Source organism: Syngnathoides biaculeatus, chromosome 6, assembly GCF_019802595.1.
Source record: "Syngnathoides biaculeatus isolate LvHL_M chromosome 6, ASM1980259v1, whole genome shotgun sequence".
Classification (NCBI taxonomy): Eukaryota; Metazoa; Chordata; class Actinopteri; order Syngnathiformes; family Syngnathidae; genus Syngnathoides; species Syngnathoides biaculeatus.
Window position 1 is genome coordinate 8,562,486 of NC_084645.1, and position 27,920 is coordinate 8,590,405.

The following is a 27,920-nucleotide window of genomic DNA, read 5'->3' on the forward strand; positions in this document are numbered from 1 at the left end:
GCCATACTTACCCATCATTTCTTCACCGCCTGTTTCCTTCACCAGCATGTCGATTATAATCTGCACCAATCACAACTCTTGTGTCTGGGATGCTCAGAACTACTTCATCTAGTTCTCTTTCAACTCTAGGCAATATTCTACCTGTGGGGCATAGGGGCTAATCACATTACAAATGACACCCTCAATTTCAAGTTTCAGCCTCATCACTCGATCTAATACTCTTTTCACCTCCAAGACATTCTTTGCAAGCTTTTCCTTTAAATAACCCCTATTCCATTTATCTTCCAATTTACTCCATGGTAAAATAATTTAAACCCCATCCCTAAACCTCTAGCCTTACAACCTTTCCACCTGCTCTCTTGGATGCACAATATAGCAACTGTTCTCCTAGTCATCATGTTAATCAACTCCTGGACTTTTCCTGTTATAGCCCCAAGATTCTAAGTCTCAATGTTCATTTATAGGATCTGTGCAATCCTTTTTCTTCTTCCGAAGAATTCGCTTTCTTCGTCGTCTTTGTTGTCAACCTACAATACCTGAATTTCCATCGATGCCCTGCACGTTAATGGTGACGGGGGCAGACGTTATCCCAGGGCACGACCAATCTGGTATGGGATTCGTTAGATGAACACTCCTATTTGTTTGGCAAGTTTTCAGCTGGATGTCCTTCTTGACGCAACCCTCTGCATTCATCTGGCCTTGGGAACTGCCTACGGATTAGACTGCCTTGTGCCCCCATAGGGCTACATTGTCTAGTCCTATTTACAATGCCAATTAAATAATCAGCTTCAAATTCAACATTGAGTGTTTCTTTTCCAAAAATGTCAATTCTATTCAGAGTCATATCCAGAGTAAAGGCTTCCATGTGCCAAGCAGATCAGAAGAAGCTCATCCATGCTTTTATATCAAGTAGACTTGAGTTTTATTATGGTTTTCTGACTATACTTCCCCAAAAGAGCATTAAACAACTCCAACTCATTTATAATACTCCAGGTCTGATTATGACCACAACAAAGAAGTCAAAACGTATTACTGCAATTTGGCAACATGGCAATTAGGCTGAAGCGAGCGTCATGACAGGAGACACAGGGGGGGACTGGAGGAGCAGGAACAGGGAACCAACAGTAAGTTCGAGCACAGGTATCAGCGAAACAATTTACGATCACGAAACGGGCGTCAGGTGGTGTTATGTAGAGGTGTGAGAAAACTGGCGCTGGAACACAGGAACAGAGAGGTTGTGTATTGGGCTGATCGGAACCATGTGCACAGGCAAGGAGGTAGTTAGTGCTGGAGACTTAGAAGAGAAAAAAAAGAGGCACAAGGTGCCACCCACACCCCGCAAAGAAACTGCAGGGCACAGATCATGACAATTTCATGTACTGTATGCTGTTTTAAATGTACTTATAATTTTCTTTGTTTTCAATGTACACAAGCTGCTTTTTTGTGTATAAATGTTTTTAATCATGGAAAGCACAGCGAGTGAGTTACTTTTTTATGAACTGCACTATAGAAATAAATTAAGATTTGTTTTTGCTTTACTCCTGAGGTAAATATCAAATCAATCAGAATCAGAATAAAAATCAGCTTTAATGGCAAAGTATCTAACAACTCACAAGGAATTTGTCTCTAGCAGTTGGTTCTGACAGTGTTATAAACTATATTGGCAGTAGTTATGTTTCATGCTGAAATATCTGGCTCTTCTGCTGGAAGGTAGCAGCTAGAGCTCAATCTGCAGGATTGTGGAAGAGTCAAAATTGGAACAATACCAGAGCCATGTTGTGAAAAAGTAACCAAAATTTAATCCATCCTTTTGATTTTTAAACTGACTTTTGTCTTGAATTGTTTTTTTATTTTTTAAAGGCAATTCTTCTCGGGACACATGTCCAAAAACAATACACCAACTAATCAAAAAGTAAACCATTACAAAAGGGGATTTACCATTTACCTCCAAAGTAAATTCTAACAGGTACACTACCTATGCAGTTTATCCTGTGCATGGTCATCCGATTATTCTTGGATGCGTCCACTGTTGTGGCTGGCACACGTTTGTCTTCAAAGTGCTCAACCCTGGTGGGAGCTTTTGTCCATTGCCACGTTTCTTGCGGTAACACCAGCAACAACTTTCAATTTCAGTGACAGTTCCAGATGTGTATTTGATGACTGTGAGCACAAACATGCCAAGGCTGAGGTCTTTTCTTATCACTGAGCAGACCTCTCAATACCTTCCCACGTCACATTAGCTCTGCATCATTATTATATGCAACTACCCGTGAAGTAATTCAGTGGGCACAGAGTGCCATGGCTCAGGTAGTAGTGTCACAAAGTCTCATCTGTCAAAGGACTCTTGGTTTAAGCTGCACTTGATGGAGAAATGTGCAATGGACTTGGAGCTGGCTTCCTGTTATTTTGGCAATGAGTTTATGAAGATCAGCCCACTGTTGTTTGCCTTCGTTGTGCCATGTTCTCAAGTATACATTTGTTGGGCAGAGGTGTAAACATTCTTTGAATCAATTCAGGTATTCTCTTGGGTAAGTGTGTAGAGCCTTGGGAGTCATTAGAAGCATGGCTCTGCAAACTACAGTAGCAGTTCTTGGGCCTCTCCGAGTTGCTCCCATTGCTTCTCTAAACTCTGCTACTGCCTCAGCTAAGTTTGGTGTTATGATATACCCATGTAGTGTGTAATCACAATGTCCAAGGGTTCAGGGTCATTATTTATGCAGTACCAATGGCTGCAACAGGGGTGGTGCCATTTTGTCTCTCTTTAGTAAGCTGGTTTTGGCTGCTTTGACACCTGTGTAGGGGTAGACAAAAAAAGAGAAATATTATTTTATATGTGTTTTCATACCCAATGAGTATACATCATCATGTTAAGTTAATATCGGGATGCTTTCATGCCAAAAAATTAGCTTCTGAGTTTTAGTGGATTTTTCCATTTACCAAACAAATCAATATGCTTCAAAACACACCACTGGATTTTATGCTTCACAAAATAACAGCCTGCTGATTTTGTAATACTTACTTGGATAATCTACACAGCATAAGTCTAAACCAATGATGTACTCTGTAAATCAATAGTCTCGCCTGTTAACCAGTGCTGCTTCATCATCAGGACCACAATCATCACCATCATACAATTTTGACCATCGTACAAAACAAGAGTTGTTTTACAATTTTCACCAGAACTTTACCCAGAAGAGCGATAGCAATGTCCTTACTGAACATCAGGGACCTCGGTCATAATATTCCTGAAGGGACCTCGGACAGATCAATGGGAGTTTCTAGTGGATGAGGTTTACTGGAGGATGCTAGAATTTCTTCAAAGCTGTTCTAGAATACACTTTTCATGGCCTTATTAAAGTCCTCCAATTGCCAAGTTTTTGCAAATGTTCAAGTTTTTTTTTACCTCAGTGACCACCAAAGCTGTGTTTCATGTGGATCTCTGGTACCCATCAACTGCCTCCAGAATCCCAAAATGACTCCTTCAGGTCGACCTCATTGCCTTCTGCTGGTGCTGACTGCTGCTTAACAACTATTCCTTGTGAGTAAATAATTTCAGCTGTCTCAGAAGAGAAGAGTGCCTTTTCTAGATTACAAGTTTCAGATCTTGCATCAGATGCACTGATGTCAGAACTTTGTTAAATTTCAAATGTGCAAATGCTGTTGAAAAGCTGTTTACTAAAATTGACTATTTACTCATAAAAACATTTAAAAAGTATTCTTTTTTTTGACTCACACGACAGTGTGAATTTGTGCAAATGTTACCTTGATATATCAAAATATGTCAATCAATAAAAAAAGACCAACTCAATAGATATATCCACCTTCTTCTTTTCCTTTCAGCTTGTCTCGTTAGGGGTTGCACAGCGTGTCATCTTTTTCCATCCAAGCCTATCTTGTGCAACTTCCTCTCTAACACCCACTGTCCTCATGTCCTCCCTCACAACATCCATCAACCTTCTTTTTGCTCTTCCTCTCGTTCTTTTCCCTGGCAGCTCCATCCTCAGCACCCTTCCACCAATATACTCACTCTCTCGCCTCTGAACATGTCCAAACCAACGAAGTCTGCTCTCTCGGTTCTTGTCTCCAAAACATCCAGTTTTGGCTGTCCCTCTAACGAGCTCATTTCTAATCCTATCCATCCTGGTCACTCCGAGCGAGAACCTCAACATCTTCATTTCTGCTACCTCCAGTGCTATTTACTGTTGTTTCTTCAGTGCCACCGTCTCTAATCCATACATCAAATGTTCCACCCCACTTGGACCCGTTTCTTCACTTCCTTACCACACTCTCCTTTGCTCTGTATTGTTGATCCCAAGTATTTGAAGTTGTCCACCCTCGTTACATCTTCTCGCTGGAGCTTGACTCTTCCTCCTCTGCCCCTCACATTCATCCACATATATTCTGTTTTAGTTCGGCTAATATTCATTCCTCTCCTTTCCAGTGGGTGTCTATCTTTCTAATTGTTCCTCCGCCTGCTCGCTGCTTTCACTGCAGATCACAATAACGTCTGCGAACATCATAGTCCAAGCGGATTCCAGTCTAACCTCATCTGTCAGCCTATCCATTACTACCGCAAACAGGAAGGGGCTCAGCGCGAATCCCTGATGCAGTCCCACCTCCACCTTAAATTCTTCTGACACACCTCCCCCACATCTCACCACTGTTCTGCTGGCCTCATACGTGTCCTGTAGTATTCTAACATATTTCTCCGCCACACCAGACTTGCGCATGCAGTACCACACTTCTTCTCTTGATACTCTGTCATAGGCTTTCTCGATGTCTACAAAGACACAATGTAGCTCCTTCTGATCTTCTCTGTTCTTTTCCACAAGCATCCTCAAGACAAATAATGCATCTGTGGTACTCTTTGTAGGCATGAAACCATTCTGTTGCTCACAGATACTAACTTCTGTCCTGAGTTTAACCTCCCCTACTCTTTCCCATAACTTCATTGTGTGGCTCATCATCTTTATTCCTCGATAGTTTCCACAGCTCTGAACACCACCTTTGTGATTAAAAATAGGGACTAGCACACTTTTCCTCCTTCAGGCATCTTCTCTCCCGCTAGTATTCTGTTGAATACGTTGGTCAAAAGCTCCACAGCCACCTCTCCAAATTGCTTCCATACCTCCACTGGTATGTCATCAGGACCAACTGTCTTTCCATTTTCATTCTGTTCAGTGCCTTTCCAACTTCCCCCTTACTAATCATTGCCACTTCCTGGGCATTCACGCTTGCCTCTTCTACTCTACCTTCTCTCCCATTGTCTTCATTCATTAACTTCTCAAAGTACTCTTTCCATCTACTTAGCACACTATTGGAACCAGTCAACATATTTCCATTGCTATCCTTAATCACCTTTTCTTGCTGCACATCTTTCCCATCTCTATCCCTGTCTGGCCAACCTGTAGAGATCCTTTTCTACTTCTTTTGTATGTGGTGTACATGTCGTCAGATGCCTCTTGTTTAGCCTTCGCCACCTCTACCTTTGTCCTATGTCGTATCTCAATGTATTCCTTCTGCCTCTCCTCAGTCGTCTCCATGTCCCTCTTCTTCTCTAATGTCTTTTCTTGCATGACTTCCTGTATTTTGGGGTTCCACCACCAAGTCTCCTTCTCCTCTTTCCTACCAGAAGACACCCCAAGTACTCTCCTGTCTGGCTCTCTAAATACCTTGGCAGGAGTATTCCAGCCTTCTGGGAGCTCTTCCTGACCATCTAGAGCCTGTCTAACCTCTTTCTGAAAGGCCACATATTCTTCCTTTCTCAACTTCGACCACCTGATTCTCTGCCCTACTTTTGTCTTCTTAATCTTCATTTCCCTGCTACCAGTCATCCTACACACCACCATCCTATGCTGTCGAGCTACACTCTCCCCCACCACTACCTTACAATCAGTAAAGTCCTTCAGATTACATGCACAAAATATAATTCACCTGCATGCTTCTACCACCGCTCTTGTAGGTCACTCTATGTTCCTGTCTCTTCTGGAAATAAGTGTTCACTACTGCCAATTCAATTTTTTTTGCAAAGTCCACCACCATCTGACCCTCAAAGTTCCTTTGCTGAATGGCGTACTTACCCATTACTTCTTCATCGCCCCTGTTTCCTTCGCCAACATGCCAATTGAAATCTGCACTAATCACAGCTTTCTCTCTCTCTCTCTCTCTCTCTCTCTCTCTCTCTCTCTCTCTCTCTCTCTCTCTCTCTCTCTCTCTCCTCTCTCTCTCTCTCTCTCTCTTCTCTCTTCTCTCTCTCTCTCTCTCTCTCTCTGGGATGCTCAGGACTACTTTGTCTACTTCCTTCCAGAATTTCTCTTTCATCTCGAGGTCACAGCCTACCTGTGGGGCCTAGCCGCTCATCACATTATACACAATACCCTCAATTTCAAATTTCAGCCTCGATCTGGTACTCTTTTCATCTCCAAGACATTCTTAGCCAGCTCTTCCTTTAAAATAACCCCACTCTATGTTTCTTCCGATCTACACCATGGTAAAAGAATTTAAACCCTGCTCCTAAGCTTTAAGTCTTACACCCTTTCCACTTACTCTCTTGAATGCACACTACATCAACCTTTCTCCTAGTCATTATCTCAACAAACTCCTGAGCTTTTCCTGTCATCGTCCCTACATTCCAAGTCCCTACACACAGTTGTAGAGTCTGTGCATGCTTCTTTTTCTCTTTTTCCTCCTCTTTTTTTTGTCTTCGACCGACATTATCTGAATTTCTACCTACACCTTGCAGATTACCAGTGCAGGGGGCGGGCATAGTTAGCCCAGGCCACGACCTATCCGTAATGGAATTTGTTTGATGAATACTCATATATGCTTGGCAGTTTTACACAGGATGTCCTTCCTGCTGCAACCCTCTGCATTTATCCGGGCTTGGTAACGGCCTACAGGACACACAGGAACTGTGCCCCCATTCAGGCCGCAGATATCACAACATGGAATCAAATAAAAAAGACAGAACATAAGATACACAATTCACATACTACCTAATCTATGATAAAGTTAAAGTCAGATAAAAGCAATCAAATAAACACAGTCAGCACATAAGGTACACAAATCACATACTACCTGTGTGAAAATATAAAGGATATGGTGATTTAAAAGATATGTGGACGGGAGGGATTCAAACCACAATGGCCCTCACTCTAGGAGTTGAAGGTTGAGTCCACGTTCAATGTTTGGTTCTTGCATACTCTACGTAGGTAATGTTGTTAGCGAGTTAGACTAACTTGGGCCGAGTGGCGTCAACGCGAATGATCCGGCACCAATTTGAGTACTAAGATGTATTGATATAAGACTTGTTAAATTTCCTATAATTCCTCACGGCCTTCATCTTACAAGTTATGAAGTTACTCACGTTCGATGTTCCTCAATAGATCCATTTTTATGATTATTTAATTTTTCTGTGTTGTCTGGAAGCAACACAGAACACTGTGGTTTATATATCGGGAGCATGGTGGATCAGCTGGTAAAGCATTGGCCTCACAGTTCTGAGGTGTTGGACACTCCCGTTTCCTCCCACATCCCAAAAACATGCAACATTAAATGGACACTCTAAATTGCCTCTCGGTGTGATTGTGAGTGCGGCTGTTGTCTGTCTATATATATATATATATATATATATATATTTTTTTTTTTTTTCACCACATTTCAGACTTCAAATATAAAGATGTAAAATTTTCATTTTTTGTCAAGAATCAAGAACAAGTGGGACACAATTGTGACATGGAAGGAAATTTATTGGATATTTTAGACTAATACAACAAATAAAAAACTGAAAAGTGGGGCGTGCAATATTATCCAGCCCCTTTTTTTTCCAGTGCAGCAATTCACTCCAGAAGTTCAGTGAGGATCTCTGAATGATCCAATATCGACTGAACATTATAAATAAAATCCACCTGTGTGTGATAAAGTCTCCGTATAAAACACTTGCTCTGTGATAGTCACAGGGTTCTGTTTAAAGTACAGAGAGCATCATTGAGCCCAAGGAACAATCCAGGCAGGGCCAAGATACTGTTGTGGAAAAGTTTAGAGTCGGATTTGCATACAAAAAGATTTCCCAAGCATTAAACATCTCAAGGAGCACTGTGCAAGCAATCATATTGAAATCATTCAGCATGTCAGTAATACACTAACAAAGTGAAACTTGTTCTCCTGGAATGTATAAATCAGTGATAATGAAATCAATCTCAGAGAAGATACTTCTCCCTCACTTACCTACATACAGCCTTGTGTTTGTTAATATTGTTTACATTTTGTTGTACGTCCGGTCTTCCGCGAGCCTTAATCCATCGTAGACAATTCGTCAACTGTGTTTTCGGCTTTGGAAAATGAATCAACCGGGCCCCTTGTTTCCTAGCAGGATATCTTCCATCAGAATTGCACATTCCCCAAGCGCATCTGAAGACCATTTTCTTTGTAACAATATCTTTTCAAAGCGCAAAATACTGACAACCAGCATCGCTTGTGGGACAATACGGCGAGAGGGGCCGCCCCCGTAGCCATGTCCCAAAAGCTTAGAAAATGGCGATTGAACAGAGCATGTTTGAACTGGATTCTCTATCGGGTATTCCAGAAATTATTGGGGTATGTTTTTTGCCAACTGCATCAAACTTGTCCAAGAGAGCTCTACAGAGAGGACTCGACTATTTTATGCCAGGATGTGTACATGGAATTAAGATTTTGGACGGAGCAGGATGCAATGTCAGAGTTACAGCAAAATGTTGGCGATTGATGCAAAAAAGTTTGACACCTCACGAACATCATATTGAAATCCAACAGGATAAAATAGTGGAATCGTACTGCGCATGTAAAGCAGGGCGAGTACTTTTTACTTGGAAAGATCACGAGTTATATCATTGTAGTCTTTATAAATCAGTGGGTGTGTTCATCCAATGACTTTGCCTGCACACAAGTCATCAATCAATCACTCCTCATCAACTGCATAAAAGCCTGCCAGACCCCAGAAATGCTCACCAGAGTAATAACAGTCGTGGTACACCAGCTCGCTAATTGTTGACAGCGAGATGAAGCATTATGAAACGTCATATTATTCTGCAATTGGTTCAAGTAATGGTTTATTTCTTGCTGCTTCATTGCACACGAAACCACTTGCTGGCCATGTGTGGAATCACAGGCAACTGTTTCTTGGGCAACTTAATATGTGATAAATTGTAATATGGTAGTTGTTGTGACACTTTGAAATAGTTATCAATGACAAGAAAAAAGCTTTACCAAATATGGTGTCAACATTCTATTATTTCTAGAGATGGCGAGTTTGGAATTGTCTTTTGTTGTAAACTATAACCATCAGAATTATATACGTATAAAAAAAATCTGGACAGAGTTTAGTGTCTAAAGTGCATCTCTAGTTCCACCTTTTGAATGGAACTATTTGAAATGTATTCACTGGCTCCATCCTCTTCCTTCCTAACCCTCTAAACTCTATTAGCTAATCGTTAACGACTCCTCTTTCGCATTCTAAACTCATCAAATAATCTCCAAACTCACGCTAACCAATCTCTCAACAGACCGCAGCTCTCGAGATAATATAACATGATGATCTCCAGCCAACGGTAAACTACCCAAATCCTCGCTATCCTTCTGACCTCTGTTTTTTCTTGTCCTTAATGGTCCTTCGATGTCCCCCGTCATGTTGACCTCTCCCACCACGCTAAGCAATCCACCTGTCCTCGGCACTGCATGCTGAACGTTCCGTTTCGACAACCCCCCAGGACGCCTTAAGGATACATACCCACTTCAATAAACCTTTCAACACAAACTTCTCAGACTGCACTGGCTACTGGGTCCAGTTAAAATAAGCACCAGGGCAATTTGTTTATCTATAGTTGTGAATTACATGAAGATCAGATTATATTCCAGAAACCATTTATGAATTTAATTATATTCAAGTATAGTGGAGCCCCACTATTTATGGGGAAGTAGGGACAGACCCGGACTACAAATTGTGAAAATCAGTGGATAATTGACGCTCATTCTAATTGCATTAAAAAAAAAAATAAAATAAAAATTATTGGTCGGTTCCTGCCACCTAAAAAAAATGTGTAATTTCGACTGTATTTGCCACTGTAAATAACCGCAAAAATAAAATTTATTGTTATTCCATTCACTCAGTGCGAAAGTGGTAAGAAACTGGTTATTATCTCATTGATGTTTTCATTTTCAATTCTTTATTTCGGTGTACATTATTCGGATTGACTCACTCATTTTAATAGTTGTCTTGATTGGTTTTGGCGCATCTGTGTTCAGGATCCAAGGATGACGCAAAGCCTGTTCTGGTGTTAGACGCTTCTTTGCATCATATCTGATACACAGTATACTTACGGTTATTGGACATTCATGGAGACCTATTGTTTGACGATAGTATTATTCTTACTCCAAGCAGTACGAAATGAAATCCAGAAACTTTGGATTGCTTGACCTTATCCTCATGGCCAGTGTATTTTTATGCAGTTTTGAGGATTCAATGTCCGGGCTGCCTGTATTGAAAGAGAGAAAGGAAGAAAGAAAGAAAGAGAAAGAAAGAAAGAAAAAGAAAGAAAGAAAGAAAGAAAGAAAGAAAGAAAAAGAAAGAAAGAAAGAAAAGAAAGAAAGAAAAAGCAAAAAATAACAAAAAATCAAGGCATGATAATATCGACCCTCCTTCAGAAGTAACTCTTATGAATAAATGCACTTCTACAAGTCATAATAAAACACCAATCAAGATAAATGTGGAATTAAATTGTATGTTTTCTTACTCAACAGTTTATCCAAAGTAGAAATGTTTCTACAATAAAATTGTGCAATAATTGTTTTCATTGTGAACCACCATTTTTCAGGGAATCTATGCTCCAAACAGTCCTTGCAATAAGTGAAAATTTACTTTCGACCACAGGTGTCAAACTCCAAGCCCGAGGGCCAAATCCGGCCCACCACATGATTTTATATGGCCAGCGAGGCAAATCATGTGTTGACTGATTCTGATGTGAGGATTATTCTTAAAATTTGTACAAAAATTTCAAATTGTCATTTATCATCAATGATAATGCTGTGTTATTAGCATTTCTTTGTTACCAAACATGAACAATAGTTGAAAACCTCTTTACACTTGATTTCTGAAAATAAGTTCATGGGTTTTGTGTGTAAATATTCTGTAAAATTTATACGGTTTCATAGTTATAACTGTCTGAGGGAAACTACCTACAATGTGCCCCGTAACAAATCAGTTTGACACCCCTGCTGTAGACCTTATTAAAACATTTAATCCCCCATTACCGTTAATTTGGGAAATGTGCAAAACATTTCATTTGTGTTCAATCACAAAAGGTGATAGAACACGGTGGTAAACTTCCCCCTGTCCCAGCTTCTTTGGAATTTGTTCCAGCCATCAAATTCAAAATGAATGAATTTCTGCAAAAACTAAATTAAAATTGGCGCCAGGGTGGCGCAGCTGTAGCGTGTTGGCCATAGAGTTCCGAGGTGAGGGGTTCAAATCATGGCTTGCCCCTGTGTGGAGTTTGCATGTTCTCTCCGTGCCTACGTGGTGTGACTGTGAGTGCCATTGTTGTTTGTCTCCATTTGCCATCTGATTAGCTAGCACAGTTCAGGGTGCACCCCACCTCCTTGGATTTGTAGTTTGATCCCTTCCACATTATTTATAACTTAACCATTTCCCCTGAAAATGTTTTCTAGCATTCTCAATGTAACAGCTGTGTAACTTGAACCATAGCCAAGAATTTTATGGTTTCCTGAAGGATCAAAATTTCTTCTAAAGCTTTGCGCGACTACTAGAAGTGTCAGAATATGCAATGTGCCTGTCGGACATCGTAGGACTTAAACGTGCAGTCATATTTGAGAATGCGTGATAAAAACCCCAAGAGAATGAAAATCCCAAGAGAAGAAAAAAGTAACACTGCTTAAATTAATGTAGGAATCCATAAAATACAAAACTTTAAAGATGGCAGGTAATTCTGAACCAAGTGGACACAAAATACTTCCATTTTTTGGGAGCATTAACAAAAGACACTAACTATAGCTTACAATGTGTACATTCAGCTGACTGCAGACATCTGCCAATGATAAATTCTAATAAATCCCAAAGCTGCCTGAGATGAGCACCAAAATATTTTTCCTTGGTCCAAATCACAATCTTCCAATTCAGTGTTTTTTTAGACACAAATCATTTGCATATTCTTGGTAAAGTGTAACGAGTTAGAACATCTGCCCCACAGGTCTAAGGACTCGGGCTCAAACCCAGCCTTGCCTGTGTGGGGTTTGCATGTTCTCCCCGTGTCTATGTGGGTTTTCTCAGGGTACTCCAGTTTCCTTCCATCGCCCCAAAACTTGCACTGGTTAATTGAAGACTCTAAATTGATAGGTGTCAATGTGAGTGTGAATGGTTATTTGTTTGTGTCCCCTGCGATTGGCTGGCGACCAGTTCAGGATGTATCCCGCTTCTCACCCAGAGTTGGCTGGGATAGGCTCCAGCAAGACCTGGAAAGACAACTTATTACCAGTATCATTAGTTTAAATTATTATTATTACTATTATTTTCCTTACCTATGCGGAATTTTTTTTCATTTGCTTCAACCTGTATTTCTATTGGTGGGAGGCCAAGAACCTGAAACAAATTGGCATTTAGTACCTTAAAACTGGTGAAACCTGGTTTTGTTATGAATCATTCCTACTCTTGTGATGGAATAGAACATGTCTGCTTTGGTATGGCCACCAAAGAGAGCGTAGCCTCTGTCGAGTTCAGCCAGCATACAGCCGAGGCTCCACATGTCAGTCGCTGGGGTAGAAGTTTTGCCGAGGAGTAGTTCTGGAGACATGTATGGTAGAGTGTAAATCGTTGGTCTATCTGTGGCAGATCATATAAAAGAGACACATAAGCTTCTTGTTTGCAGTGTTTAATTTTCCTTTGGTTGGACTCTGTTATTTTTAATTGACTTTCTGTCCTGGATAGCTTCATTTTTGTCCCCACCAAATGTTTTGGAACAGCAAGGTAATTTCCTTTGTTTTTGTTGTACACTGAAGACATTTGTTTTTCAGATCAAAAGACGAATGAGACAAAAGTTCAGAACTGGAGCTTTCTCTTTATGGTATTTACATGATGTAAGATGTGTTAACTCAGGACAGAGCACCTTTTGTTTGAACACGGACTTTTCAGCTGAGCAAAAGTAATAGAATGTGACTTTAAATATTTCTAGTTGCTCAGGTGTTGTCTTTAAGATTGATTGCTTAAACATTAGAGAATTCTGGCTTTAAGATTGATTGCTTAAACATTAGAGAATGTTGGTTTTTGGTTTTGGGTTTCACCTGTAAAAAGTAAATTTGCTGTTAAGTAAATATGAAGACCACAGAAGTGTCTATGGGAGAAAATAAAACTGTTTTTGAAACTGCGAGAAGGAAAATCGATCAGGACTATTACATACACAAAAAGACAAATTGTAATGTCCTCAAAAATAATAAACAAATGATGTACAGAAAAACAGACATTGAACGGGTCTGCCAAGAGTATCAACACCACTTGATGACAAAAGCATTGTGAGAGTTGTGAGTCAGTCAGTAACCTCCTTCAGATTACATCATCTGCACAAAATACAATCCATCTGTGTGCTTCTACCTCTGCTCCTGTAGGTCACTCTATGCTCCTGTCTCTTCTGGAAATAAGTGTTCACCACTGCCATATCAATCCTTTTTGCAAAGTCCACTGCTATCTGACCCTCAAAGTTCCTTTGCTGGATGCCATACTTACCCATCACTTCTTCATCGCTCATTTCTTTCACCAACACGTCCATCGAAATCTGCACCAATCAGAACTCTCTTTCTCTCTGTCTGGGATGCTCAGAACTACTTTGTCTAGTTCTTTCCAGAATTTGTCTTTTAACTCGAGGCTACATCCTACCTGTGGGCATAGCCTCTAATCACATTATACAAAACACCCTCAATTTCAAATTTCATCTGCATCACGCGATCTGATACTCTTTTCAGCTGCAAGACATTCTTAGCCAGCTGTTCCTCTAAAATAAGGTCTACTCCATTTCTCTTCCCATCTACTCCATGGTAAAAGAATCTAAACCCTGCTCCTAAGCTTCTAGCCTTACTCCCTTTCCACTTGCTCTCTTGGATGCACAATATATTAACGTTTTTCCTAATCAACATGTCAACTAACTCCTGAGCTTTTCCTGTCATAGTCCCAACATTCAAAGTCCCTACACACCGTTGTAGCATCTGTGCATTCCTCTTCTTCTTCTGCCGACTAAGCCGCTTTCCTCCTCTTTTATGTCTTCTACCAACATTATCTGAATTACTACCGACGCCTTGCAGGTTAACACTGCCGGGGTTGGGCGTAGTTAGCCCGGGCCATGACTTAAACGTTATGGAATTCGTATGATGCACGCTCATTTATGTTTGCCACAGTTTTTCGCCGGACGCCCTTCCTGACACAAGTGCATTTATCCGGGCTTGGGACCGGCTTACGGGATGCACAGGATTGTGCCTCCCATCAAAAAACAAAGTCAGCACATAAGGTACAGCCATCCATCCATTTTATTAGCCGCTTATCCTCAGAAGGGTTGCGGGGAGTGCTGGAGCCTATCCCAGCCGTCAATGGGCAGGAGGCGGGTTATACCCTGAACTGGTTGCCAGCCAATCGCAGGGCCAATAGTAACAAACAGCCACACTCACAATCACACCTAGGGGCAATTTAGATTCTCCAATTAATGTTGCATGTTTTTGGGGATGTGGGAGGAAACCGGAGTGCCCGGAGAAAACCCAGGCAGGCACGGGGAGAACATGCAAACTTCACACAGGTGGGGCCGGGATGGAACCCAGGTCCTCAGAACTGTGAGGCCAACACTTTACCACCTGATCAACCGTGTCACCCATAAGGTACATGTTAAAGTCAAACAAAAGCAATCAAATAAACAAAGTCAGCACATAAGGTACACAATTCACAAACTACCTAGTCTATGTTAAAGTTAAAGTTCAAAGGGTATGTGGGTTCGTCGGGGATTGTGTGAGTGTGCATATTATGGATATCATGACTTCAGATATTAAAGGAAGTACCTGAAGAGCTCAGAGACAGAATTGTGGAAAGCCACAGATCTGTCCAAGGTTACAAAAAAAAAAAAAAATCTGCTGCACTTAAGGTATGTGAAAGCACAGTGGCCACCATAATACTTAAATGGAAGATGTTTGGGACAACCAGAAACTTTCCCAGAGCTGACCACCTTGGTCAAACTGACCTATTAATGAGGAAAAGCCTTGGTGAGAGAGGTAAAGAAGAACCCAAAGATCACTTTGGCTGAGCTCCTTAGATGCATTCGAAGGATGGGAGAAAGTTCTAGAACATTAACTATTACAGCAACCCTCCCAGTCAGAGTGTTATTGCAGAGTAGCCTCTCTTCAGTGAAAGACAGATCAAAGCCTGCATTAAGTTTGCTTGGAAAAAAAAAAAAAACACCTGAAGGACTCAAAAATGGTGAGAAATAGCATTCTCCAATCTGATGAGACCAAGATAGAAATTGTTTCCTTAATTCTAACTGGTATGTGTGGAGAAAACCAGGCATTCCTTATCACCTGTCAAACACTGAACCATGGTGGTGGCAGCACCATAGTGTGGGGGTGTTTTTAGCTCAAGGAACAGGACAAATGGTTGCAAGAAGAAAAGATGACGCGGCCAAGTACAGGGATATCCAGGATGAAAACCTTCTCTGGAATGCTCAGAACCTCAGACTGGGACGAAGGATCACCTTCCAACAAGACAATAATCTTTACCACAGGTAAAATGAGAGAACAGAACTCTGTGACTGTTCTTTTATGGTCCAGCCAGAGCTCAGACTTAAACTCCATTGAAGACCTCTGGAGAAACCAGAAAATGGCTGTCCACTAACATTCACTATCCAACTTGACAGAATTGGAGATCTGTAAGGAGGAATGACATAGGATCCCCAAATCCAGGTGTGAAGAACTTGTATCATTCCCAAAAAGACTCATGGCTGTAAGAGCACAAAAGGGTGCTTCTCGTAAATACTTCACCAAAAGTATGAATACTTGTGGCTTTGTGCTATTTCAGTTTTTTTTTTAAATAATCAGCAATAAAATGAACTGAACTACTACAGGGTGCTTTATGCACATTAATGAGGGGAAAAAATGAAGTGAAAGGATTTTAGCTAATGGCCACAATATAACTGAAAATTTAGGGGGTCTGAATACTTTCTACACCAACTTACAGTGAGCAAGTTGGGTATTTGAACACCCTGTGTTTTTGCAAGTTTTCTCACGAAGTTCTCTCAAGAAATATGAGCATTCTCCCTCAGATCAGGCAGAGTGCGCAATGTTTGTGTAAGGTTCGTGGGCTTAAGCGCCAGATGACTTATTTTCCTGGAAAGAGCTTTTCTGCTTACATTACAACTTTCACTTTTTTTCCCCATTAGAACAACTCCAGTCATCATAGTGGTGCAATGGTTAGATAGACTTTGAATAATTTGTTTTTATTTGATTTATGGTGGTTGTAAAATATGTTTAAGAGACTCACCTGCAGTCTGTGCCGCAAGCTATTTGCATGGATCTGCAGAAAAGAATGGCTGGCTCACCCACTTTTCAATCGATGGACCTCCTAACATGTTCGGCCATAGGATTCTAATGAATTTACTTTTATTGAATCTATTGAATACAGAATTAAAAAAAAAAAAACACAGGCTCTCTCAATTTAGCATGTTAGATGAGTAGTGCCTACGTTTTAACTGATGGATGATGACTTTGGAGTTTCAGATATATAGTGTGCTATATTTTTTGCATTGATATTTATGCGATTCACAAGTCTCAGAAAAACTCCAGATATCATTAGAGGAGAATGTACGTACTTTGATGGAGCATAAGCCAGGTGCGTAAAAAAATAACCTTACAAACATGAGAATATGGTTTCATTTAAATAATCAGTACCCTCACAATGCTTTTCAGACTCGCTAATCAGAATGCGGCTTTCTGCTGTGAGCTGCAGCAAACCTTTACTCCACCAGTGATGAAAACTTGCTTTCTGGGGAAAAATCCTTTTATCCACTGCTTCCAGTTCAGTGTTGTCATAGTTATTTGCGTGGCTACTCAGTGAACTATAAAGAAAATTGTATTTGTTAGATTTTTTTTTCTTTTCTATCCGTTTATTTTTTTCAGGAGGGTGAAGGGCATGCCTGTGCAAGCACCCTATTTATAAGAAATTGTCACAAAATTGCGCAGGTAATAAGGCTAAATTTAATTCAATTAATAATAATTAATTGGGTGCCGACACAGTGAAGGATTGGTTGGGGAATCAGCCTGACAGTTCTGAGGATATGTGTTCAAATGGCCTTGGCTGTGTGAAGTTTGCATGTTCTCCCCATGCGTGTGTGGGGTTTTTCCGGGTTCCTCCCACATCCTAAAAAACATTCAATAATTTGAAGACTCTAAATTCCGTATAGGTAAGGATTTGAGTGCGAATGGTTGTTCATGTTCCCTGCGATTGGCTTGCGTCCAATTTAGCGTGTACCCTGCCTTTCGCTGAAGATAGCTGGAATACGCTTCAGCTCGCCCCTGACCCGAGTGTGGATAAGCAGAATATAAAATTAATTAATTAATAGGGTTTACCTTCCACTGCCGTCGTCTTTTGGGTTTTTTCGGGAAACAATGCTTCCACATAGCTTGTCCAGAATGAGTAGAACACCAAGCAGCAACACAACCATTTTGCCAAATGCACAAAAATCACCCAAAATGTCAGCAGATAATGCAAGACAATGCTGGTAGGTATCAGATGGCCAAGCGGAATGCAGCTTCGGTGGTTGCTGAGGCAAAAACACGGGCGTGGGAGAAGTTCTGTGTGGCCATGGAGAACGACTTCAGGACAGCTTCGAGGAAGTTCTGGTCCATTGTCCGGCGTCTCAGGAGGGGAAGCAGTGCACTGTCAACACTGAGTATAGTGGGGATGGGGCGCTGCTAACCTCAAATCGGGATGCTGTGAGCCGGTGGAGAGATTACTTCAAAGACCTCCTCAATTCCACCAACACGCTTTCAAATGAGGAAGCTGAGTCTGGGTGCTCTGAGGCGGGCTCTTCTATCTCTGGGGTTGAGGTAACCGAGGTGGTTAAAGGCTCCTTGGTGGCTGGGCCCCGGGGGTGGGTGGGATTCGCCCGGAGTTCCTAAAGGCTCTGGATGTTGTGGGGCCGTCCTGGTTGACAGGCATCTGCAACATTTCATGGATAACGGGGACAGTGCCTCAGGATTGGTAGACTGGGGTGGTGGTCCCCCTTTTCAAGAAGGGTGACTGGAGGGTGTGTTCCATCTATAGAGGGATCACAGTGGAAACAGTGGCATTCCAACCGAGGACCATGGTCTCAGATTTGGAGGTGCTGATTTTCATCCGAGCCGCTTCACACTCGACTGCAAACTGGTCCAGTGAGAGATGGAGATCATGGCTTGACGAAGTCAACAGAACCCCATCATCTGCAAAGAACAGAGATGCGATGCTGAGGCCTCCCACAGGACTCCCCCGAGGGACACGGTTGAACACCTTCTCAAAGACCAAAACACATGTAGATGGGTTGGGCGAACTCCCACACACCTTCGAGAATTCTCCCAACAGTGTAGAGCTGGTCCACTGTTTCACGGCCAAGATGAAAACAACATTTCTTTTCCTGAATCCAAGATTTGACTTCCCGACGGACCCTCCTCTGAAGTACCTTATAGACCTTTTCAGGAAGGCTGAGGAGTTTGATCCCCCTAAAGTTGGAACACTCTCTCCGGTCACCCGTCTTAAAAAGGGGGACCACCAACCCAGTCTGTCAATCTAGAAGCACTGTCCTCGATGTCCACACGATGTTGCAGAGGCATGTCAACAAGGACAGCCCCGCAACATCCAGAGCCGTTAGGAATTCTGGGGGAATCTCATCCACTCCTGGGTCCCTTCCACCAAGGAGCTTTTTAATCACCTCGGTGACCTCAACCCCAGAGATTGAAGAGCCCACCTCAGAGCACCCAGACTCATCTTCCTCATGGGAAGGCATGTTGGTGGGATTGAGGAGGTCTTCGAAGTATTCTCCCCACCGACTCAACATCCCGAGTTGAGGTCAGCAGTGCCCCAACCCCACTATACAGTGTTAACGGTGCACTGCTTCCCCCTCCTAAGGCACTGGACAGTGAACCAGAATTTCCTCTAAGCCATCTTGAAGTCATTCACAATGGCCTCACCAAACTCCTCCCACGCCCAGGTTTTTGCCTCAGTGACCACCGAAGCTGCATTCCGCTTGGCCAGTTAGTACCTATCAGCTGCCCTGGGAGTCCCACAGGCCAAAAATGCCCGATAGGACACCTTCTTCAGCTTGACAGCATCCCTTACTGTTGGTGCCCACCAACGTTTTCGCAGTTTGCCGGCATGACAGGCACCGACCACCTTAAGGACACAGCTCCGGTTGGCGCTGAACATCGTCCACTCAGACACAATGTCCCTTGCCTCCTCTGGGACGTGAGCAAAGTTCTTTCGGAGGTCGGAGTTGAAATTCCTTCTGACAGGGGAATCTGCTAGCTGTACCCAACAGACCCTCACAATACGTTTGGGCCTGCCACGTTGGACCGGCATCTTCCCCCACCATCGGTTAGGACCTGTCCCACTACCTGAAGGCAGAGGGAGGCTACCCTCTCATCCACCAAGGTAAAGCCGAACGTACAGGCCCCAAGCCGGGGGGCAATTCGGTATACCCACACCTGCTTGGCGTCTCTCAGTGTGGGCAACTCCAGGTTGAAACAGAATCCATCCCCTCTCAAGAGGAGTGGTGCCAGAGCCCAAGTGTTGTGTAGAGGCGAGTCTGACTATATCTAGTTGGAACTTCTTGACCTCACACACCAACTTGGGCTCCTTCCCTGCCAAAGCGGTGACATTCTATGGCTAAATTGACTGTAACGTCTACAGACAGTGTCTTTGGAATTTCATCCAAGAGTTAGAGAGCTAAATACCAACACTAGATAGGTCCAGAACTCATAACAGCTGACAAATGCAATGAGATTGCCAGTCATTTTAGTGGAAAAATACAATCCATCAGGTCAAATGTCAGCACAAATCAGCAAAATGATAATATAATTCTACATCTGAAGCCACCCAGGGAAGACTTAATTACCTTGTCAGAATTTGATACATTTGACCAAAATTTGACTCCAGAGAAAACTGTTCAGCAGCTAAAACCATCAACGAATTGACTCAATTCACTATCGTCTGACTTTTTTTTTTTTTATTTTAATATCAGTGCCATCTGATTTGCAGGACATAATCAATTGCTCACTTCAGTCTGCCGGGTGTCCTAAAGGTCTTAAAGTAGGTGCTGTTATGCCTCTCTTAAAAAAAGAAAAACAATAGCACTGGATGATTCCATGTTAGGAAGGTTTCGACCCATCTCAAATCTCCTGTTCATAGCCAAGATTCTTGAGAAAGTTGTTTTTAATCAACTCCCAATTTCTTGAATTTAAATGGACTTTTTGACAAATTTTAATCAGGTTTCCTCTCTCATCACAGGATATGATCTGCTCTTATCAAAGTGCAAAATAATATAAGGTTGAAAACTGACTCAGGAAAGGTGCCAATTTTGGTCTTGTTGGATCTCAGTGCGGCTTTTGATACGGTAGATCATAATATACTGCTGAACAGGTTGGAAACGTGGGTAGGACTGAATGGAATGGTCCTGAAATGGTTTGGGTCCTACCTGTAGGAAAGGAGCTACTGTGTAACCATTGAAAATGCTCAATCTCAACAAATGGATATGCCCTATGGGGTCAGCCTGTATATGCTACCCTTGGGTCAAATTCTTCAAAACTTTAATTTTGACTATCATAGCTATGCAGATGGCATTTATATCTAGCAGAGTCTCCAGATGACTACAGTTCAATTAAGGTGTTGTGCCACTGTCTAAAGCAGATAAAAAACTGGATGAGCACATTTTTTCTTCAACTAAACAACAACAAAACTGAGACAATTGTTTTTGGCAATAAAGAAAAGAAAATTGCTGTTTGTAAACACCTGGACTCACTATCTTTAAAAACCAAAGACCAAGTTCAAAATGTTCGTGTTCTGATTGATTCCGACCTGACTTTTAACAGTCATATCAAATCAATCACAAAATCTTTCTTTTACCATCTGAAGAACATAATAAGACAGAAGGCTTGTATGTTTCAAGCAGACCAGGAAAAGCTCGTCCATGCTTTTATCTCAAGTAGACTTGACTACTATCATGGTCTTCTGACTGGACTCAAAAAAAGAGTATTGAACAGCTGCAGCTCATTCAAAATGGTGCAGGTTGGGTTCTGACCATAACAAAGAGGTCAGAGCATACAATTACAATTTTAAAGTCCTTACACTGGATTCTATTCATTTTGAGAATACATTTAAAAGTTCTTATACTGGTCTGTAAATAACTAAATGGTTTAGGGCCTGAATACATGAAAGAAATCCATACGTAATCCAAACCAATTAGAGCTCTGAGATTGACTGACTCAGCTCAAATAGTGGAGCGCAGAGTCAAAGGCAAAAATGATGAAGCAGCATACAGCGATTATGCTGCACACAAATTGAATACATTTCCCACAGTGGTGATGTCAGCCTGTTGTTTTAATTGTACTTTTAGTTCTTTTTTTAATATATAGTTTCTTGTCATTTTTACTGTTTTTTCCCCATTTTAAATGTTTGATCTCTTTGTACTCAAATCCTTTTCATCACATAAAGCACATTGAAGTTACCTTGTGTATGAAATACACTATATATGGGTGAGCCAGCCATTCTTTATCAGCAGGGTGAATGCAACAACTTGCGGCACAGACTGGAGGTGAGTCACTTAAATAACAACCAACAACATGATTAAAAGTCTAACCATTGCACAATTGGGGTGACTGTAGTTGTTCTAACAGTAAAAAAGTGAACGCAGCAGAAGAATGCTGAAGTAGGAAAGCTCTTTGCAGGTAAATGTAAGTCCACTGACTGATATTTTTTGCAGATGAATATGACGTTCAGTATATCAACATTTGGCTGTTGGCATCACATTGTCAGGACAAATTACAACCCAAGGGGCTGTCAGTGAGCATAAATCCGCAGTCTACATAAGTCAGCACGCCATTAACAAAAACTCAGAGGCCGTCACCTTCACAAGCCGCTAGATTCACAACAGCTAATTTACAGTGGTTGGTGGGGGGTTGCTTAATTCCACGAGGGAGTACCCAAACATTGCGCACTCTGCCAGATCTGAGTGAAAATGCCCATATTTTGGGGATGCTCCACTCAGAATGGGTAACTGGAAGGAATGTGGGTAAGTGACAGGTTTGACTCGCCCAGATAATGCGGACACCCAAAAAAACACAGAGCTCCATGGGCTTTTTTACTTTCCACACAGGAGATTATGGCCCATAAAGAGAGTTACAGAGTAAACTTTTTGCACAAGTTGACGTCATTCAGCTATGATTATGATCGGTGGATGATAATACACATATGTCCTTATCCTAATTATTATCCATCCATTTTCTGAGCCCCTTATCCTCGCAAGGGTCACAGGAGTGATGGAGCCAATTCCAGGTGTCAACGGGAAGGAGGCAGGGTACACCCTGAATTGGTTGCGAGTCCATTGCAGGGCACATGGAGAGAGACAACAGTCGCACTCACAATCACACTTGGGAGCAATTTAGATTGTCCAATTAATGATGCATGTTTTTGGGATGTGGGAGGAAACCGCAGTGCCCGTAGAAAACCCACACAGCCACGGGGAGAACATGCAAACTCCACACATGCGGGGCCGGGCTTGAACCACAGTCCACAGAACTGTGAGACCAACGCTTTACAGCTGCATTACCATGCCACCGATTAATATATTAAACATTTCAGTCCTGTACATGTTCATCACATAACACTTATTTAACCTTTGCTTTTATTTAGGAAATGTGTGATTACATCAGTGTTTCCCAAACTTTATTGAGACAATGTTTTTACAAAAATTCTCACAACCACTACACTAAATGTTCTCAAAGAGGATGAATATTGAAATCATAGCGTCTCAATTTACCATCAAAAGTAACTGTGAAAAATGGGGCTGTTTAATTGATAACAAAGCTGCCGTGACTTAAAGCCGGAAACTTTAAACATACTTCCTATGTTTGTGTATGAATGGCTGTGAGACACAGATTCGTTTCATTGTTCTCTTTGTCACTGTATGTCATGCTCATGGCTTCCTGCCCAGGCTGGGCGTGGCCAGCCAATTAGTCAGAGCACACCTGCACCTTGTTCCAGCTGATGCCTCCCAGTATATATAGGACTTGGGGGACGACTTGTCCTTCGCTAGATCGTCGTCTTTGATGCTTTGTTCCCGCACTCCCGTTCGCCTGACTACTGCTCTCCATGTACCGACCTCCGCCTGTTCCTTGACCCCGCTATTAAGCCTGCCGCACGAATACTTCTGCCTGGTTTGGACTGCCTACCTGAACACTGACCTTGGACTGAATAAAGGTTTCCTCTGCACTGTCTGCGTGTCTCTGGAGTCGTGCATTTGGGTCCGCCCTTGTGCCCCGTTCGTGACACTGTATTACTATATGTTGCTGGTATAGCTAAGCAAATATGGATTTCAAATTATGAGTATTACTACTACTACAACTAATCATAATAATAATGATAATATTCCTGTAAGTATGTGTCCTGTGAATGGCTGGCAACCAGTTCAGGGTGTACCCTGCCTCATGCCCAATGACAGGTGGGATAGGCTCCAGCACTCCTGCGACCCTTGTGAGGATAAGCGGCTAAGAAGATGGATGGATGGCTTAATGCCTGGATGGATGGATGGATGCATGTCAACAATTTGACATTCACCCCCTCCTCCCTGCCAGTCCATAACACCTTGTGACAAAACAGACAATAAATCTTGCCTGTTTTTTTTTTTCTTTTTGGTCACAATGTTCAAGAAAACCTCAAATTTTTCCCATTGTGTAATCACTTTAGAGAGATTCTAAATGATCACCTGTGACGTTTAGTTGAAAAAGGTACACTTGCCATTGTCTTTCAAAAAAATGCAGCCTCCAAAATCGCTCACTGCAGCATTGTTTTCCTTGTCTAATAGAATGTTTTCCTGCAAAAGAAAGATTAGATATCATTTTACCAGTAGAAGAGCTAATATAATAAGCAATTCATTGCAATTATTATCATTTTAAAAACAGCCAGAGTAACAGACCTGCAAATATGCATGCTACTGTAATGCATTAGATGGCATTATGACTTTGTAAATAGGGATAAACAATGCGCATATGAAACTACTCCCTGTATATGATTCACTGATTCCCATTGTGTGTGTTTTTTTTCTCAAAAACAAATCTATTTAATGTGTTAGAAAAACAATGGCCTTTCCTGGTAGCATGTTGTAAAAATGTTCCAGTATTGGTGTCACAAACCGATTTCAAACCCAGACTAAAAATAAAGAAGTCCCATTAATGTGGCCCAACATGTCAACAAAGAGATTCTGCTTCCTTTCCTTCCTTCTTTTTTTCCTTTTTCCTGTAACAGGACAATCATGGCTGCCTCTCAAACAACAGATCACAATGCCCTCAACTACTTCCCTACTAACCCAATCTGACAAAACATTTTTTTATTCCATTTCTACATTGAAGGTGGTGATCCAGGGGATCAATTGTTCAAGAATCCTTTCAGGAGTACATGAAGGTACGGCAGTGAAGGCTGGGAAATTCTACTGCATTGGATTTCAGGGGGATGACTTTGAAGTGGAAAACTTGTAGTTTGGATTTGAAACATATGACTCAAGTTGTGGAACTTTCCTGACACACCTCATATTGTACAAACACTTTTCGTTATCTTGAGCAACAAAAGGAGCAATGCTACAACAATGCTAAACATTGCTTTGAATTTTATGCCTTTGCCCAAATGTTGACTGAACACTTAAATTTTGCAGGAGCATTTCCCCCATAAGTTAATTTACTATTTTCATGAAAACGTATGACCTTGTTTCTACACTTAAACATGTGGTTGTATTACAAAATTAAACAAATATATGACGTTTCTTACAGGTTTCAGGTCACCATGAACAATCTTCATGCCTTTAAGAACTAGAAGACACTTAAGCACATCTGTGGCATATTTTCTCATCTCCCCGTCATGGAGTCTTCGCATTTTGCTCTGCATTAAGGCTTTAAAGAGATCCTTTCTGAAAATTAGAATAGTTCTCTTACTCCATTCAGCCAAATGTTCCAGTCATACAACAGAATGAACCAAATATATGTGGTCAACTTACTCAAAGAGGTCAAAGGTGATGCACAGATGGTTGCGGAAGTAAAAATACTCCTTCATGTGAACAATATTAGCTTTGTTGCTCTTGTCTAACTTTTGCAGGGTCTTTAAAACTTTTAGTTCCGCCTCTGCAAACCCCTGTCCCCTAAAAGAAGCATGTGCAGAATTATCATTTATTATGTATCATGTCTAAGTCAGATAAACTGGCATTTCATATAAATCTGCAGTTTTTTAACAAAATGACAGAGCTAGTATTTTTGTTCATGACAGGGGTCCTCGGTTACTTTCCTACAAAACGCATATTTGTACATTAAAGTTGAAACTTGATGTTAGGTAAGAAGGCATAGCCACAGTAAATCTTTGTATGAAAAACAATTAATTCATGATCACAAAACAATGCTTATCCTATTGGAGTGCTGGAGTCCATCCCAGCTAATTTCGGGCAGTAGGCGGAATACACCATGAGTTGGTTGCCAGCTAACAACAGGGCACATAGAAACAAACAACCATTCACACTCATGGTCACACCTAGGCAAGGGGAAAATATGCAAATTCCACAGAGGCGGGGCCGGGATTTGAATCCCAGTCCTCAGAACTGTGCGACAGATGCTTTAACCAGTCATTCCACTGTCCCACTGAATGCAAAACAATAAAATAAAAAACAACAGTAACTAAGCATGTCGCATGAAAACTCTGCACCATTTGTAACCACAAAATGTCATGTTAGCACCATCGTAAACCAAGGACCCCTTGGAAATGTGTATCACATATCATTTCTTCACTCTGTTGACTATCCATTTACAATATGCCATACCAATCAATGTTGACACTTTCCCAAACAATATGAATATAATGCTTAAACGATACTCATTTCTTTTTTTATTTTACAAAACTCTTAAATTTTGTGTTTTTCCTTCACACATTGTTTTGTTGACATCTTACTCAGTTGTGTTTCGAAAGACCTTGACTGCCACCACCATTGTTGTCTTGTGGTCCTTACACTTGAGGACTTTTCCAGCAAATCCTGATCCTATCACCCTCAATATTTCGAAACGGTAGGCCAAGTGGTCGCCAATCCTCTGTTGATGGAAAGGGTTACTTGATCAACTAATGTATTCGTAATGAGTGGTCAAGAGAATCACATTACAGTCCCGATATGGAGAAATTACATTCATGAACAGCACCTGTGAAATCAACCAATTGTGATATTTTGGGGAACCAAAAGAAAATCTTTATAGTGGAAGAACCACTGATATTTTTTTATTTAAAAAAAAAATCCAGATTTTAGACAACTATATCTTGCTAAATATTTTGGTGGTCAGATAAAATGCATCTGGGCACTGCACCCTAAATGTGACACCTATTCCCTGCCAGTATTATGTTCTCCTTTTCAGGTCTATTTACAAGCTCTGAAGTCTTCAATATCCAGAGTGCCTGGTGGCCGGGCTTGCACCCGTGGGGCCCTGCTGGGCACAGACCGAAATGCTAACGTAGTTCCCCATTTCCATGGTCTTACCACCCGTAGGAGGGGCCATAGGAGTTGGCAGCGGTGTGAGCTGGGCGGTGGCAGAAGGCAGGGACTTTGGCGATCCAATCCCTGGCTATAGAAGCTGCCTCTAGGGGCGTGAAACGTCACTGCTCTGGCAGGGAAAAAACCCAAGCTCGTGTGTGAGGTTGAGAAGTTTCGACTAGGCCGACCCAAGCTGTGGCTGCAAGTTGGTCGGTGCCTGCTGTTGTGGCAATCCCCGTACATGTTGGTGGACACCAATGGTGAGGGATGCTGTCAAGATGAAAAAGGAGTCGTATCAGGGCTTTTTGGCCTCTCCGACTCCTGAGATAACTCATGTGTACTGGTTGGCCAAGAAGAATGCAGCTTTGGTGGTCACTGAAGCAAAAACCCGGGCATGGGAGAAGTTGGGTAAAGTGAGAAAGACTTCCAAACAGCTTCAAGCAAATTCTGGTCCACCATCTGGTGTCTCAGAAGGAGGAAGCAGTGCACCATTAACACTGTGAGGATGGGGCGCTGCACACCTCAACTCAGGATGTTGTGACTTGGTGGGAAATACGTTGAATTCCACCGACACGCCTTCCCATGAGGAAGCAGAGTCAGGGTTCTCTAAGGCGGGTTCTCTAATCTCCAGGGTTGAGGTCATCGAGGTGGTTATAAAGCTCCTTGGTGGCAAGGCCCGAGGGGCGGATGAGATTCGCCCGGAGTTCCTAAAGGCTCTGAATGTTGTGGGGCTGTCCTGGTTGACACACCTTGGCAACATCATGTGGACTCATTGGGGACAGTGCCTCTGGATTGGCAGACTGTGGTGGTGGTTCCTTTTTAAAAAGGGGGACAGGAGGGTGTGTCCCAACTTCATGGGGATCACACTCTTCAGCCTTTCTGGTAAGGTCTATTTAGGGGTGCTGGAGAGGGGCCGTCAGGAATATGAATCCCAGATTCAGGAGGAGCAATGTGGTTTTGTCCTGGAACAGTGGACCAGCTCTACATCCTTGGCAGGATCCTCAAGGGTGCATAGGAGTTGACCAACCAGTCTACATGTGTTTTTGTAGACTTGAAGAAGGCAACCATGTCCCTCGGAGAGTCCTGTGGGGGCTGCTTCAGGGGTATGGTTTAGTG

The 27,920-nt window shown here is 41.9% G+C and overlaps 1 protein-coding gene across 5 annotated transcripts in view; it reads right to left on the reverse strand.

Annotated features, from left to right (window-relative positions):
* Window positions 1-1,485: 1,485 nt before the first annotated feature.
* The window catches only part of LOC133502609 (dual specificity tyrosine-phosphorylation-regulated kinase 4-like), a 36,284-nt gene continuing 9,849 nt past the window's right edge, over window positions 1,486-27,920 (reverse strand). For 3 of the 5 annotated variants that reach the window (XM_061823614.1, XM_061823612.1, XM_061823611.1), the window contains 9 exons: window positions 26,237-26,373; window positions 25,299-25,439; window positions 25,073-25,211; window positions 24,050-24,125; window positions 12,696-12,868; window positions 12,568-12,628; window positions 10,406-10,508; window positions 10,233-10,333; window positions 1,486-2,791 (listed from right to left, as the gene is read on the reverse strand). In XM_061823614.1, the coding sequence (XP_061679598.1) occupies window positions 2,709-2,791; window positions 10,233-10,333; window positions 10,406-10,508; window positions 12,568-12,628; window positions 12,696-12,868; window positions 24,050-24,125; window positions 25,073-25,211; window positions 25,299-25,439; window positions 26,237-26,373 (1,014 nt within the window). In that variant the 3' untranslated portion in view covers window positions 1,486-2,708. Of the gene's footprint in view, window positions 2,792-8,261; window positions 8,365-10,232; window positions 10,334-10,405; window positions 10,509-12,567; window positions 12,629-12,695; window positions 12,869-24,049; window positions 24,126-25,072; window positions 25,212-25,298; window positions 25,440-26,236; window positions 26,374-27,920 lie in introns of all 5 variants that reach the window. The other 2 variants (XR_009795515.1, XM_061823613.1) reach the window with 2 other exon arrangements.